The 17,029-nt window shown below is 42.7% G+C and overlaps 1 protein-coding gene across 2 annotated transcripts in view; it reads left to right on the top strand.

Moving 5' to 3' along the window:
* The window catches only part of ano2b (anoctamin 2b), a 61,082-nt gene extending 48,531 nt beyond the window's left edge, over nucleotides 1-12,551 (top strand). For both annotated transcript variants that reach the window (XM_031865659.1, XM_031865658.1), the window contains 2 exons: nucleotides 6,993-7,098; nucleotides 8,085-12,551. In XM_031865659.1, the coding sequence (XP_031721519.1) occupies nucleotides 6,993-7,098; nucleotides 8,085-8,486 (508 nt within the window). In that variant the 3' untranslated portion in view covers nucleotides 8,487-12,551. The remainder of the gene's footprint in view (nucleotides 1-6,992; nucleotides 7,099-8,084) is intronic.
* The last annotated feature ends 4,478 nt before the right edge of the window (nucleotides 12,552-17,029 follow it).

Raw genomic sequence — 17,029 nt, 5'->3', positions numbered from 1 at the left:
TGTCAAATCAAATAAATAAAGTTCAATTTAATTATAGCCCAACAATATTAATAGTCCGTTTTCAAATTGAACAAGATGCATTATAAATAATATATACTCTAATAATAAATCAATATGGGCTTGATTTAGAAATACAATACGGATGTGAGTGGGTACGTTCGTGCTTTGTCTCGTAGTGGCGCTTCACATTGCAGAAATAAGCCAAGTTCATTAAGCCAAATAACAGAGACATGTTGGAAGATGGTGGCAATACAGATTTCATCCTAGTATGAAGACGTCTCATGGGTAAATGGGTTCCTTCGGTTTTCATAGCTACTGTAAGCTCTTTTATTGAGTTTTCTTTCAGCCAAATGCTCTGAGATAATTTGTCTCTGCTAAACAGGTATGCAGTATATATGTCTGGGGCTTTTATTGTGAAAGGTAAGAACGTTTTTCAAAGTTAGAAGAAGTAATAAAGTTTGCCTTCTTGGTTGAGCTGAGACTGATGGCCATTAGTTTTTCAGATATTTGGTCAGAAACCAAAGAATTTAATACATTTAAATTATGACATGATGATGTCGCTAGAGGGAAAGTATTTTGGAATAAATCATCTGGGCAACGTGAATACATGTACCAAATCTAAAGACAATCCATTCAGGGTTTGACAAGAAATTTCACAAAATGTCTAAAATGTCAACCCCATGTTGGTGCTAGAGGTTAAGTCAGGGGATTAACAAAGTCAGCAGGATTCATCCTCTGGAGACCATGAATGTCTTTACAATGTTGCATGGCAATCCATTAGATAGTAGTTGAGATATTTCAGTCTGGACCAAAGTGGACTGACCCTCATTTCCATCCCTAAAACAAGCAACGCTAAAAAAATCTGGAAAAATCAAGTTAAATAACTTGCCAGAAAGGAGCATTGGGAAAAGATCACAGAAAAATGGAAGGCAGACGCAAAGACATTTGCCGCGTTTCCACTGCATGGCTCGGCTCGACCCGACTCGATCAGCCTCAAGTTTGGGAACAGGTCTTTTTCTCTGATGCCGCGTTCCGACTCAGTGTAGGCCGGATTCTCACGGTGAAGGTGCTCGAAACTGCCGTGACATCATCGTCAACAAAAGAGAGGAACGTCTGCTCTTCGTCAGCTGTACGCCGTGGTGTTTGTAGTGTACATCGTTGTTTCGCAAGCTACCATTTTTCAAAGACTGGGTCGAGTGAATTACCCTGAGTGTAGCCAGGGTTTTGTGCAGGATGTCCCGTGTTGCACCGTTGACGATTCTCTCTGATCAATCCGTGGTCCAGGTAGGTTCAACTCCACCTTGTAGTATCGGCTCACCTCGCTTGAGACCTCGACCAAGATGGTGCCAAGAATGGAGTTGTTCGACTGGTACCATCCACAGCTTTTTCTCATGGAAACGTGTTCTAATGTGTAACCAACTGAGCTGAACTGGACTGCTGCACTGTGTGAAAGGCGTACGTTCTTGCAACATATACACAGATACTATTGTAAGAGGTCATTGATGTAATTGTTACCTGACAGCAACCGTGATCTGTGATGACGTTGTTTGTGTGTGTGTGTGTGTGTGTGTGTGTGTGTGTGTGTGTGTGTGTGTGTGTGTGTGTGTGTGCGCGTGTGTGTGTGTGTGCACTTTACGGATGGGAATGGTCAGACCCTTGTTTGTCCGAAATCCATCCATCCATCCATTTTCCTCCGCTTATCCTGGGTCGGGTCGCGGTGGCAACAGGCCAAGCAGGCTGACCCAGACTTCCCTCTCACTGGCAACATGTTCCAGCTCATTCTGGGGGATCCCGAGGCGTTCCCAGGGGGTAAAGAGCTGGTCTACTGTTCCACAGCCGGGACGGAATCCGCATTGCTCCTCTTGAATCTGAGGTTTGACAAACGGTCGGAGCCTCCTTTCCAGCACCCTGGCATAAGCCTTCCCCGGGAGGCTGAGTAGTGTGATACCCCGGTAATTCGAGCACACTCTCCGGTCCCCCTTTTTGAAAATGGGAACCACCACCCCGGTCTGCCAGTCCATGGGCACTGATCCCGACCCCCATGCTACATTGAAGAGGCATGTCAGCCAGGACAGCCCAACTATGTCCAGCGCTTTCAGCATCTCAGGGCGGATCTCATCCACCCCCGGCGCCTTGCCACCAAGGAGCTTTTTGACTACCTCAGCGACCTCTGCCAGGGATATGGGTGAGCCTCCCCCTAGGTCCTCAGGCGCTGCCTCCTCTGCAGAGGACATGTTGGTCGGGTTTAGGAGTTCCTCAAAGTGCTCTTTCCACCGCCCGACGATGTCCCCTGTCCGGGTCAGCAGTTCCCCCCCCCCTGCTGAGAACAGCCTGGGGTAAGCCCTGCTTTCCCTTCCTGAGCCGTCGGATGGTTTGCCAGAACCTCCTTGAGGCCAGCCGAAAGTCCTTCTCCATGGTCTCCCCGAACTCCTCCCATGCCCGAGTTTTTGTCCGAAATGTATTCCTGAATCACAGGGGCCACTGTGTTGACAGCAGGAACTCTCAGGAACATACACACACACACACACACACACACACGTTCTCAAGTCTCTCACATACTAACTGTAATCTCATTGGTCTTATGAAAGAATATTGAGTTAGATGCTCCAGTTGTTGCCGAGCTGCACTATTATAACCAAACATGGAGTGTCTACGAAAAACACACACACATAGGAAGAGAGAAAGAGGGACAAACATTTATTTCACGATACTATGTACAAAGTTGATTCCAACCTGGCAAGTCAGAATAAAAGTGGCTGGAGTGTGAGGTCTTGTCTTGCAGTTTAGCTCACATCAGAAGTTGATCCACAACAAAAATACTGTAAAATAGTGGCGAGCGGGTGAGAGAAAGATGAATAGATCAAAGAAGGAAGAGAGGGAGAGAAGAGCCGACTCTCACGGGCAGCATTCCTCACTCATGACTGTATAAGGAGAAGGAATCAGACACCATAAGTCCCCGCTGACACACACACACACAATGCACACACACATATTTTGCCCTCCCTTTCTATACTGCCGGTCAAGTACTTAGTCAGACAATCAGGACATTTCATCTATTTTAAGTCCAGAGGAATTTGTGTGTATGTGTGTGTGTGTGTGTGTGGATGTCAATTGTCTCAATTTTAAAACTTTGATCTGATCCATCACATGAATCTGACATGTTCATCTGCTGTGTGTTCACTGTAAAGGACCGTTTCCAGTCTGATCCGCATTTCCTGCAGTTCTTTCTATAAAAAAAAGAAGCCAACGAAGATAAATATATGAAAAAATACAAATGCAGATTATGCATACGACTAGCATAGCCAGTGATTGACTGACTGCTAGTACTATAGTACTTTAGACCTCCATAACCTCCACTCTTCATGGCTTTTGTGTTTGTTGACCATGCAGTAAAAAGTATTTAGCAGCCGCAATGGAAATAGATTTATGTATGTTGTGTTTGCCAAGTCAGTGTCTCCCTGTGCTCCACACGTTCAATGGCTCATCTTGAGCACAATTGACCTGCAGAAAACAGAAAACATGTCATAGCTTAATTACTTCTTTACTTCCATGTTTCTCAGCATTTTCCATCTTGACCCTCTTTCTTTTCTGCCTTTTTGCTAGACCATGTGGTTAGATAAGTGATGGTTTGTGGACTGCGGTTTTGAAGCCTCGAGCTTGGCATTTTGGCCGTCGCCATCTTGTTTTTTTGCAACCAGTGAACAAAAGTGACCATATTTGGACTGTGGGGGAGTGACGCCATGGTAGAGATGCCATATATAGGTCTAGTAGCGATCTGTCAATCACAAGATAGCCACGCCCTAAAGCATACCCTGTTTTATCTTCTATTTTACGCTAAATGAACATCATGCTGAATTGAAGAAGACTTGAAACTAGAGATTGAGACCATGAACTCATTTTCTCATAGACCTCTATATAATCATGCTTCTTTTTGCAACCAGAGGAGTCGCCCCCTGATGGCCAGATGAGATAATGCAAGTTTAAGACATTGGCTGCGCAGGATATGTCCTGGAACATACCTTAAAAGTTCCATTTAAATCTACCAAAAGGGGCGTGGGAAACGACACAAATTACACTCTAAATCAAACATTGTTTGTCCAATTATTACAAAACTCAGAGGATAATTTTCATGATAATGACATGTCTGTTGTGCTCCAAAGATTAATTTCTCATTCAAACATATTACGTTTTTTGTCAAGCTTCACATTGATTTCCGTGAGTGGGCCTAGTAAACAAATAAATAAACATTATAGGTGTCCCTGGCACCTGAGCGTATTGATCGGGCCGCTGATTCAACATTTATGAGCACATGTGTTGTATTTTTGTACCCTCTGTTTAAGCTTTATGTATCTTTAGAAAAATACAAAAACAGCAAAGTTATTGGCTGACACATGATGTGACCATATCGCTTAGCTGTTGAGTCAGGACCACGGACAGCGCTCAGGTTGTCCACTTTGCCTAACGGTAAAATCTCCCCCTGGTGTTTTTTTTTTACTGCTGTTTCTGACTGTGAGTAGATGTGACTTCAGTGTGAGACGGAACTTTGCCATGGCAGGTGTATTGCTGGAGACCCAAGGAAGCTCAGGGTTGAGTGTGAAGTTGTTTGTATGAGAGACCACAGGCCGAGCACTCGGCCCGTTCTGAACAGGCATGTTTTCAAAGGGCATTGCACGAGGACATTGTAATGACGATACAAGCGTGATCAGTCTCGCGCCTTTAGACAGAATTCACCAGCTAAAGTAACTTTGTGAAGCCCAAGACGCGCTCGCTGCTGCTTGTGGCTTTACTCTAAATATTTGTCAATTGAGCTGCTTTCTTCTGTTTAAAGATAAAGGAATTGAACCCGCAATAGCGGCTATATTTTGACTGAAGGACGGCTATATATATAGCTTTATAGCTTCACATGACGCTGATCTTTGACTATAAAGCTCAAGTCATATTAAAATCACACATCTGATGGAAGCATGTGCTTAGTTCGGAGTCTTGCTCCCCTGATTGGTGTTCAGAAGGAAGTGTTGTAGCCTACTGTACAGACTAATAGTTGGATAATAAGTGTGTTGTTGTTCATTGCCTTTTCAATACATTTGATTATGTCTAGCAGGATTTTAAGCAGTTACAGATTCAACCTCCCCTTAGCTGTCAACTTAGCTGACTGCTTGCCGAAGAGTTGATTTTGATTGAATCCTGCTGTGTTTCCATATGTGACTGACTGACTGCATCCAATTAGTGTTTTTTCTTTATAAAGAAGGAGGTTGAGACTCTCTTTATGTTGTTTAGGAGTGATTGCGTCCAACAGGAAACAGCTTGGTCAAACTTCTCTTCTACCAGGAGTTACTGAGCACAAATGTACCCAATGAGTTGGCTCAAGCCATCAGCACAATGCATGTTAACGGTGCAGTCAGCGATTCTGTCCGCTCTGCGTGCATACACGGAGCTGCTTCTGTAAATGGGAAACAAACAGGCCGAGCCACACAACACTATTCCAGCCAGTGTTGAGTTCAAATAATTCCTATACGAATGTTGTTCAAATCATTTCATAGTCATAGATCAATTTGACCCAGACAGATGTGATCACTATAAGCGACTGTATCAACAATCTTTCTTCAGAATTGCTGGAACACAGATGTTTGCCCATAAATGCTAATCCACTAGATCTTCTTTGCTCATTATTCTTCTTTTTATTCACTTTTTTATGGAGAGAGTAGACGGCGACGGAGCATCAGCGTTTTTCTCCTTCACTGTGCTCCTCAGACTGATGGACCACCGAGACATTCGGGTGGCAGTGGCTCGGCGACCCAAACTGTCCGACTGCCACGAGTTATATTACTACAACGTGTTAATGTTTATTTTTTGAATGAAACACTTGGACTGTGATCGGTCTGTGCTATTAGTAACACTCCATATGCCTACATAAGAATCCAGCTGGCTGGATCAGTGAGACAGCAAAGCAAAGCCAAAATGTATTAGCGAATGACCCAATTTCATAAATGACGAAACAATGACTGGCTCAAGAATGTTTTCATTTACGTGCATTACATCCTCAACTTCCTCAAGGCTTCATATTTCTCTTATTGACAAAACAGATGTTTTATTTTGTCACTCTTCTGCCTCTGTTCCTTTCCTATTTCTTGTAATCTTATCCCCCTCTCTCGTTTCTCTCTTCGAACCGTCTTTTTAAGCCCTCTGCCGTTCCCAGGACATGTGGTTCCAGTTTTCTGCCGTTTAGAATGGTTTCCTGCAAAGAAAACAACGAAAAGGAATCCTAATAAATTTTATTGCACTTTGAGTCTGGTCTCAAGCTGAGTGGAGGAGGATGTCTGAATGTGTGCAGGTGAAAGATAAATCCGTTTGGCTCACAGTATGGAGGAGGAAAGTTTGTCAGAGACAGATTGTCAGACGCTGCTCCTATCAGCGACCACCTGTCAGCCGAACAGGTCAGCCGAACAGTGCGGGAGGTGACCTCCGTTGATTCCGGGCGGAAACCTCCAGGTTTGAGAATTGAAGCCAATGCTGAAGCTTCTTAAACTTGCATTCTTCCTCTAGAAGACTGACTCCTCTGGTGGCAAAAAGAAGTCTATGAGAAAATGACTCTACTTCTCACTTGATTTATTACCTCAGTAAACATTGTAAACATGAGTTTATGGTCTCAATCTCTAGTTTCAAGTCTTCTTCAATACAGCATGATGTTCATTTAGTAAATTATGGTCCATTTAGAGTCAAATAGACCATAAAGCAGGGTATGTTTTAGGGCAGAAAATACCGAACTTGAGGCTTCAAAACGTCAGTCCCCAAACCAATGTGTGTCCTCGAGGTGACTACGTCCACTTCTCTTAAACAGCCTATGGTTGATTCAGTTTGAACTCTTGTTTTTAATATTTAACCATGTTACTGCTCATGCTAACTACCCACTGGATTCCAAACAAAGCTCCACCAGGAACAGTGACATTCGAGTAACTCCATTTTCTTTGCATCCTCACTCTCTATCCCTATAGGTACAAAGACTACAGGGAGCCCCCCTGGTCTCCAGATGCGTACACCTTCTCCAAACAGTACTGGTGTGTCCTGGCTGCAAGACTGGCTTTCGTCATACTGTTCCAGGTAGGAGCTCATTGTGTTGCGTCTATAAGCTGGTCAATCAGCTCATGTGTGTGGGGTCCAGACATTTAAAAGCGTTTAAGAGCACAACATGACACAATACAGAATACAGAGATGACTAAGACATCTAACAGGTGCATACACATGTTGGGAATCTTTAACCAAAAACTCAGTCTTCTTACTCTGCAGCATAGTTCAAAGCGCCCACACTGTGTTTTGCATTGTGTCAGTGGTGTTCTGCAGTCGAATGGAAACGCTTCGTATCATAAAAAGGCCCATAAAGTGATAGTGTGTGCGTATTTTTGGCGGATCACAATGTGCTCTCATCGTGGTTGGGAATATTACCAGATGCCTCAGTCAATCTTGGCAACGGTCAAAGCCTCGTTGCATACGGGTCAGCTTTAGCATCCTGCCCAATACATCCGATATTGAAGTCCTGCTTTCAGAGATCCACAAAGGAAAGTCTATCATTTTAACAACATCAGCAGCTGAATTAAGGGACCTGCTGAATTCAAGGGGAAAACAATGACTGCTGTTAATGCCATTACACGTGAAGGTCCCACTGTCACTGAGATAAAGAAGAAAAACGTCTCTCCACAGCGAGGCTACTCGCTGCTACGGGAGGGGGTCAAATAATGTAAGATATACATAGTGATATTGGTGTATACAATACCATCAATAGCCAGTTAAATATGTTATTGTGATTGTTAGGCTATATGAATAACTTTAGAATTATGTTAGCCTGTAATTCAAATTGCAGAGTCAAAGAGTTGCAAGCGGGAAGGTTGCGGTGAGGGCGTGGGAGGTGAAGATACTGTGTGAGGTGTTCTGAAACAGTGGAAAGTTATCTATTGTAGTATAATATATAGTTCCACGACACAATTATCTCTCATGTCCAATGCCAATCAGCCATCTTAAATCAGAGTAGGAATTATTACTATTTTCTCTCTCTCACATAACCCTTTCTCCTCTTCTCCTCCCTCCGCCAGAATCTGGTGATGTTCCTCAGCCTCATTGTTGCCTGGGGGATCCCCGACGTTCCCAAAACCATCGTGGAGCAGTTCAAGCGGGAGAAGAAGCTCCTGGTTGACGTCTTTCTCCGGGAAGAGAAGGACAAATTCCAGCTCATCCAGAGCCTCTTCTCCAAGGACGCCACCCTCCACCCGGGCCGCCACACGCTCCACCCGGGCCGCCACACGCTCCACCCGGGCCAGGGCTCGCTCCTCCCGGGCCGCTTCAGCACCCTTCCCCCTGGTCCGACGCAGGGCTTGCCCGGAGACGGAGGAGGGCCGAGGGCGAGGAGCAGGGCTGCCAGCTTCAGCCAGTTCAGCAGGAATATTCCCCCGTCGCCCAAAAACGAAAACGAGAATTCCAGACACACGGTGGTGTGACATGCAACACACACACACACATATATCCGGAGGGGTGCTTCGGCCCGGGCCTCAGCAATGGAGAGCACGTTGCCTGAGTGATTCGGTCCTTGAATGTCCTAACCTGTGTCCTGGTGTCTGACACAGTAGTTCTGTGTGATCGCGGCATCATTTCGAACAATTCATCGGTCTCAGTGTGGTTGAATGTGCATCGTCCACGCTGGTCGAATGAGTGTCTGCGTGTTGTTCCCACTTCCACCGACTGTTCACCTGATGAAAGTGTTCAAATTTGTACCTTGTTTTTTTGTGGAAGAATCACTGATTTAGTGAGGCACACTTGCTTCATAGCGTAGACAAGCAATAATTATAGTATTATCCTGAACAATCGAATATTACAAGAACCTGGAAGAGACTGGAGATCGAAGAAAGAACTGATAACGAACGGACAGATTCAGTGATGAAGACTTAATCGACACAAATGGATTGATGGACATGGGCTCATTGGGTACTGGGGACCGTCAGCACCTTCCTGCTTCATGTGCTTACGCTCTTTTATGTAGCAGCTACAACACTTTTCAATATGTGGTGCTGAAGGCACACATGAGCCTCCCAGGAGAGCACATCCTTTTCTTTACACTACTTACATGTGTTACATCTGATCTCTCTCCGTAGAATCCAGGCATTGCTTTGAATCAATGTTCAAACTTTACTGAAATTGTCATGTTAGTCGATTGCACACGTCGTACTGCTCTACATGTGTGATGGACGGATGCACATGCCAACGTGGAGCGCGTTGCATGCCACTCATAGATTCTAGTCCGAGCTGTAGTTTTTTAGAAATAGACTGTGAGGCAAATTATTTTTTTCCTGTTAGCCAGATGGACTTCACGGCTGTCAACTGAGTACAGAATGACTTACACTTAATACGTTGGTAATGCAAAGAGAAAGCCCACTCTGTTGCAAACTGTGAATGCCGGCAAGCTAGAAATGATCTTATCATGTTATTACACTGTTTTCATTGCCATGGGAACAAAGACTTCCCTCGGCAGCCCTTCCTTCATTCTAAAAATAGACTTGTATACTCTAACATTCCTGCAGGTAAGTAATAAATCCGGGTGACTACTGCCCAAATAGAAGAACTGTGTGTCGCATAGAAAGAACGTGCTGGTGTCATGCAACCGCTGTCAGCCATGTTTGAAGTCTTTGGCTCTTAAAAAACACAGACTGCAAGCATATTTTATTTTGTACAACTGGACCATCTATTTCTGACTGCCAAGCAGTCATTTCATCCCTGATGGATCTGACTTATTTTATCTTTAGGTAATAGCTTGTTAGCTAGCTACCATAGGCCTACTTTTAACTATTGCTGTATAGTTGTTAACAACTTGTTAGCATACTAATTCAAATAGCTTTTGCATGTTAAAGTAAAGTAATCTTCCATTTTTTGGCAGAGGGCTTACCAACATGGGCTCATTCCTATGTTCCGCAGATTTAGATGCCACATAATGGGAACATGGCAAAGGGTGCTATGTTTCCCAGTTCTACATATGGGCTCTCCCAGGCTCCTTTGTTCCGAAGGTGCTATGTTCCCCCAACCCATTCTTATTTCCAGCTCGTCACATAGGGACGCATGGTCAGGTCCTTTTGGCATCCCATAGGTTTAGTCAACAGAACTACTTGGTTAGGTTTGTTTGGGGTAAAATGAGTACATTATTGACAACCTGGGAATGAGAACAGGCTGGTTCCCCAGCTCCATATAGCACGTAATGGGAACCTGAAAAAGATGTTCCCTAGCTCTATTTGCTTAATATGACTTGGGCTATTGTGGAAACTCGTCAAAGGGAACAAAACACAGATCTGAACATAGGGCCCTGGGAAAATGAGTTCCTGACAGCATACAACATTTTGAAAAGTTGACTTAATGTGTAACAGAATATTGACCTCGGTAACTTAGGACCCTGGGAACCAAGTACCATGGAACCTTAGGACCTTGGAAAATAAGGGTCCTTGGAAAATACACCTGGAAACATAGGACCCTGGAAACAGGACCTTAGAAACAAAGGACCCTAGAAACAGGACCCTGGAAACAGGACCCTGGAAACACAGGGCCTTGGAAACTTAGGACCCTGGGAACATAGATGTTGCCACTGAGATTTGGAAGCTGGCGTTGTCACTACTGGTGCACTACTTATTAGAACAGTCATAGTCCTGTAGCCCACGAACATTAATACGAGAGATTTTCCCCCTCTCTTCTCTCAACAAGCCCACATAGTGGTGATTAGGTGAGGGTAATGCTCAATGAGGTAGCTAGCTTTTTACTGAGGAAGTGGAAGCTAATTAACCTAGCTTGCTAACCTTAGCACTGATCCCCAACGCTTTTGTTCATATTATTTCAACACCTGAGTCATCCACAGCTCCCGCACCCTCAGTGTTTGTCCTCCATTATAGAAAGAAGGGGATGTAGCTAGCATTAGCTGTCTCTCTTTCATGTTGTCCAGATTAGGTCATAGTAAATGACCAGACTGTCAAAACTCACAGAAAAGCTAGTCTGTAAACCGTAAATCAGGCTAGGTATTGGACCACTGAACTTGTCAGTAATGTCATGGTTAATCTAGACCAAAAATTCCCCTGCAGAACACTTATGTAGGAGGCGCTACCAAGGCAGAAAGATTGATTCAACTTAAACATTTTTGTTTTTTGGTAATTCCAATTTTGACCAGACTAGTGTACAAGTCATAACAATTTAAGCTAGTTTCCAAGCAAAAATACATTTTGATTTCAGTTCAACTTTACCCATGAATGTGTGGAAGTGTCAGTCCTGCCAACAAGACACAATGGCAGTCTTTTGACAACATCAATGTCTGGGGTATGCACCGGGTGAGCAACTGTCTTTGGAATGAACAGGCATCATGGAACACCGTACCCAGTTCTTGTTGAGATGTTAACATGCTGACACGCTGTAAACCTTCAGTACTGTTTCAGAGGCCTTGTAACTAATCTTGTATTTCCAAAATCAACACGAACATCTGTCTGCTCAGTTCGGACTCAGTGACACATTGTTCACTTCAAATGTACTTACATGGACTTTAGGACGAGGCGATTGTGATGGTGGTGTTCTGCTGGTTTCTGTCACTCAAGAAGAGATATGTTCATCCTTACCTGATCATTACCTTAATTAAGCTGCTGTAGAAGTTCTTAACTACATGATTGTTAGATGGATTATGAAATGATTTGTTCATGTTGTGTGGTCTGTTTGCTCACCTCATTGGTCTGTTCTTTTTTTATTTTGTATTTTTTGGCCGGGCGGTCCTTGTGAGATTACCTGGCCAAGAGAAAAATCCTCAGAAATGAATAAACATACAACCAGTTTGATGGCAATATAATGCTTCATGTACAGATATTGAAATGTTTTTTGAATGGACTTCATATTTGTCATTATCTCAGGTGCCTGTTTTCCTCTTTTTGGCTTCGCTACTAAAAAAAACTATATCGCAACCAGTAGCCTAAACCAGGTGCACAAAAAATGGTGGTCAAGGGATAAATCCTGCCAAAATCTACTGTTGTTACCTCCTGCCTTTTACCATTACAGCTTTCTTTCTATAGTTGTCCCGATATGGGAAACAATACAAGAGCAAGTGGACTGCCCATTACTTGTTAGTCATGATAAATCAATTGTATAAATACACTCTGATTAAACCCGGAAGCACTAATAAAATGTAGAGTCCTTTATAACCTGTATGTTCTTTTCTGCAAGATGGTGGAGACCAAAACAGAAATAAAAGAACAAAAGAAAGAGTAGGATTACTTAACATGCATTTGACAACTCCATTTGGATGCTAACTGTCAGCTAACTGTGTAGGTAAACTGTTTCCTAATACAACATGAGATGACACTGGTGTCAGGGTGGACATTCTGAGAATATTTCTGCCACCTAGTGGTCACAAACTGCTTTATACAGCTTTAAATGTCTCATCCTCTGATTGAACCTGTTACCACTACATCACACAAAGAGTTTATGACAATTGGATTCACGATTGGTTAGGATTAGACTTTAAGTGGGTTAACCAAATAAATGAATGTATGTCATGTTGGTTACTGTGGTTTTTCTTTTTTAAGGCACCGAAAGGTGTTTTTATGTCAACAATGCATGAAATACGATGCAGATGTTTTTTCTCTGGTCTGGCCATACGCAGGAGCTTCTTGGAACTTTCCTAATTTTTCCCTGAATGCAACACTGACATCATTTCCTATCTGAAGATTTGAATTCTGGAGCTGCCTCACACTTGGTATTTGGGATGGAAAAGTTTGTTGAAATGGGATTTTTCATCAAGACATGATCTGCATCTTTTTGATCAGGTATGTTTGCTGATAAGCACCGCTGAATAATTCATGTTTTCTGAATGTTTGATTTTGATTAGTTTGACAGTACATGTTGGTGTGAATTTGTATCATTGTTGGTACATATTAGATGTATTAGATATTTTATGCACTGAACCATGTTTTCATGATTTAGGCTATTAGAAAAAAAGAGGAAGAAAGGCCCAGTAAATTGTTTTTAAAAGCATTAAGTAGAAAAGGTTTGTGTTCAGGCTTTTTAAAATTTAAATATGAGCTTGATGTTTGGAAATATGAACATGTTTACAGTAGTTTGCAGGTTAACTGGCATGTTATGGTTTTGGAAGTACAAGAGCTAGCAGCTTCCGAACTACTGGTGCAGAGATGTTTTAACCATTTATTCATGACTGTAAGCTGACTGTTTTAACTGTTTATTCATTATTTTATGCTAAGCTAATATTACTATTAGCTAAGTGTTTGAACCATTTATTTATTACTTTTAGTGAAGCATTTGAATCATTTGTTTATTACTTTTTTAGACAAAGTTGAACCATATTTATTACTTTTAGCTCAGCATTTGAACCTTTTATTCATTATTTTTATTATTATTCATTATTCATTATACTTGAACTGTGAAGTCATTATTTTTATCTATTCAATTTATCTAACTACATCTCTGCCCGCTTGCTAACTATATTTCACTTAATGGTGACATGAAGTGTCCAAGTGTAGCAGAGTCAGTAGGTGAATAGGTTTTTTGTTTTTAATCAAAATGGAATTACTACTTTTTAAATGAGTTGAGCTACAAACTTTCTATGTACCCCCTGGAAACTACATAAGTACACTTTCTCCGGTACAAGTACCTCTGTTGGGAATCACTGATCTAAACCTATGCGTGTACTACTGTGTGTGACTTTGTATGTTTGTGGCACTGGAACATCAGGTAGTTTTCCTTTCTGTATTACGAGGCCAACTTGGCATGCATCCACAGCCTAATTTAGCTAAAGCTCACTGCAAAAAAATGAGCTGCGGTTTAGCACCCACACACAGTGGGGGTTGGAGACGGCAGTGCGTGTGTGTGTATGAATCTAGCAACCTCTTGCCATTGCCAATTGTCTTGCCTGTCTTCTGGTATGCCCCCATCCTACCAGAAAAACATGCTTACCTATTGTGCTAAAGACCATCTGACGGGATTTTAAGGTCGGAGGTCCAGAATGCTGTTGTCCATTTTATGCCTTGTCAGCAAGATGAAATGGCAGCAGTACGTGCACGTTTTCAGAGTCCAGACACATTTAACATTAACATTGCAATAATGCAACATATGGAATCAGCAACAACTGGGTCCAATCACAAGCTGCTTACATGATGGTAACGTTAACATCATGATCAACACCAGCTGCTCAGTTGTGGGCGGGTGGTGGAGACATTCATGCATCCCACCATCCTGAGTGGAACTTTATGGGATCCACATTCCTGCCAAAATCGAGCCAAAAGCTCTGCAGCTTTTGGTGAAATGTGTTAGCCGCACAGTGGAACCACAAAGCAGCCTTTTGCTGGACCTTCTGCACTGAATGCATATTAAGAGCAGCAGTTTACTGCTCTCCAAGAAAAAGCTGCTGCTTTTAGAGGCTTAGCTTCGACACAGGAACATAAGCTGATGGCCCGTCGCCTGCAGAGAGTCGCGCAAACCTGTTAGAATCTCTTTTTCCTATGGAAGCAAAAATAGGCTAATATAAAACAAAGTGAATAAATCGGGAGAGGCTACAAGTAGGAGCTAATGATAATCAGAGTAGATAAACAGGTGATGGAATGGATTTCTTGAGGAAGGGACAACAGTGGCAGTCCCACTGGTTTGTCCCCTACTTAGGATAGACAACAGCTGGAAAAAGGGGAAGAAAGGTTGGAGAGAACAGTATTGAGTGGATTTATAGTGAGAGGAGGACACAGCCTATGCATGCTTTTTCATTTCACACTTTTTATTCACCATACAATCTTTGAACAGTAAGAGGCGACCTGTTGGATCTTGAACACAGACAGTTTGGGTGGTTTTGTGTTTCGCAAGGCCAAGTCACCTGCAGCTGCAACAAGTGGTGCGGTTTTATCTATTCCCCGAACCAGAAAAGGCAAAGCAAAAGTGAATATGAACTTTAGTGGGCCGTGAAAGGGGTCACCAGTACTGAATGCAATAGAGCCTTTTCACAGCAGACGTGTTGACGAGCAAAGGTTTAAACAATCACGTTAACGATCTATCCCATTCAGTTTCCCACTAAGCCATGTCAGTGAGTCAGCATGCACAATGCCGCGGCCCTAGAATCGGCTCACCTTAGTGGAATGGAGACATTGTTAATGTTATTAATTCCACCTGTGCTTTTTCTGCTTTCAGATTTAAAATGTCTGCCTTGAAAAGGGTCTATGTACGGCACACTACACAGCAACAGAACTGAGTGGCTGATTTAAACATAAATATACTGGAATTTTGGGCAGATTTAAGACATTCAAGATGCAACAGCTCCCTGTTTCATGGCAAAATGGCCGCCACAACAAAGCAACGCCCTTCAATGAAAGCTCACGGACTTCACAATAAAGCATCATCAAGGTCTAAAGGCTTTTCTGACCATATTTGAGGTAGATTTGGTCAACCAGCAAGGAGGAGTACTTCAAAGAATAAAGAATTTCCTGGTCCCAGAACTTGCCGCTATGACTATGAGTCAATATTGGCATTTAGTGTCCTCAGGCCTGGACTCTTATGAAGCCGGAGACATTTCGGGGCATATTGGATAATGTACATTGGACTTACAACAACGTTCTGTTTCATGGCGAATCGTGCACGACGTTTCCATGAAAACTCAAGATTTTGATAACTTTTCATCGTAAGGGTCTTTAGATTGTACTGACCAAATTTGAAATAAATTGCATTTTGTGGGTGGAGCTCGTTAAGGTATTGAGTCAATTTGCCTCTCCACCCAAGCATGATACCCGTATCGGAAGTAAAACTCTGCCACTTCCAAAACATGGACAAAGTTTCGTGAGTTTTCGAGCCCCTCAGAAATACGCTTAAGTTTGGAAAAAAATAAATCTTAAAAAATAATAATTCTAGCGATTTCAAAAGGGTCGGCCGCGTTGGTGCTAGAGCCCTAATAACTACAAATAAATACTTGACACACAAAATTAAAATCCATAAATTGAACGGAATAACTATAAAACGACAGTTCAACAAGTGATCTCTCTCTAGGAATGTGAGGGTGAGGGGATCTGATATTAACAAATGTTTTAGATGCTGCTGTGGCCATCACAAGCTCCATCAAGGGAAGAGAAAGAAGGAAAGAAACCTAGAAAGAGGAAGAGGTGAGAGTAAAGACCAATAAAATGGTGAATCCTGTCCGTGCTTGCAGAGTAGTGGCAGTCAGCTGAATCATCACTTCACAGATGACGTCAGACCTCGATTCACCTCAGCCAATGGATGTTTAATTTATACAACAGGGTTCTGAGCTGAGATCACTGCTGGCAGTTGTACATGTTTACACACACACCCACACACAGTTGGTTGTTCTTGCAGTCAATCACTGGTAATTCCCTTGTTATTCTGCGAATGAGCATGAATTGACCATTGATTCATTCTCTGGTATCTTCAGCTTTCTTTTCTCGTGTGGATGTGTAGGCCTGTAAAACATCAGCAGACACATAGCACTCATATAATGTGATGAAATATAATCCATCCGGTACTGCCGAATTATGAAATATCTATGCCATACATGATGTGTACTTTAGTATTATGCATGAACTTGGGTACAGTATGGCGTAGACTGAACGCAGTATCAAACCAAAGCAGTTCATGTTTCAACATTTCTGTATCCTCCATGAAAGGTACCCGAAGAAAAACACTTATTTTAATCCCATTTCCCCAACATATGTGGATTACACAGAGCTCTTTTAACACACTGGTTTTACATGTAACTTTATTTATTTCCAACTTCTTTTCATTCCTGGTTTTTCTCAAGGTCCTGGCTGTGTCTGTAGTTGCCAGCAGCTAAAGCAGATGAACTGTAGGCAGATCTGTGTTTATGTGGCGATGTGGGGTGCATTTCTATGCTACATGTCTGTGTGTGTTCCCAGCCTCTGGCTAATTCCTGGCCTGCCCTGATTTGTCTAAAGTGTTCATTTACTTACCTGCTTGTACTTATTCTACTCCTCCAGGAAGAGAAGCAATAGTTTAAATACCCCCCCCCCCC

The sequence above is a fragment of the Anarrhichthys ocellatus genome, unplaced genomic scaffold, assembly GCF_004355925.1.
Source record: "Anarrhichthys ocellatus isolate YVR2014 unplaced genomic scaffold, GSC_Weel_1.0 scaffold33, whole genome shotgun sequence".
Lineage (NCBI taxonomy): Eukaryota > Metazoa > Chordata > Actinopteri > Perciformes > Anarhichadidae > Anarrhichthys > Anarrhichthys ocellatus.
The sequence above is the reverse complement of the archived record's forward strand: the minus strand, read 5'-3'. Positions and strand labels throughout refer to the sequence as shown.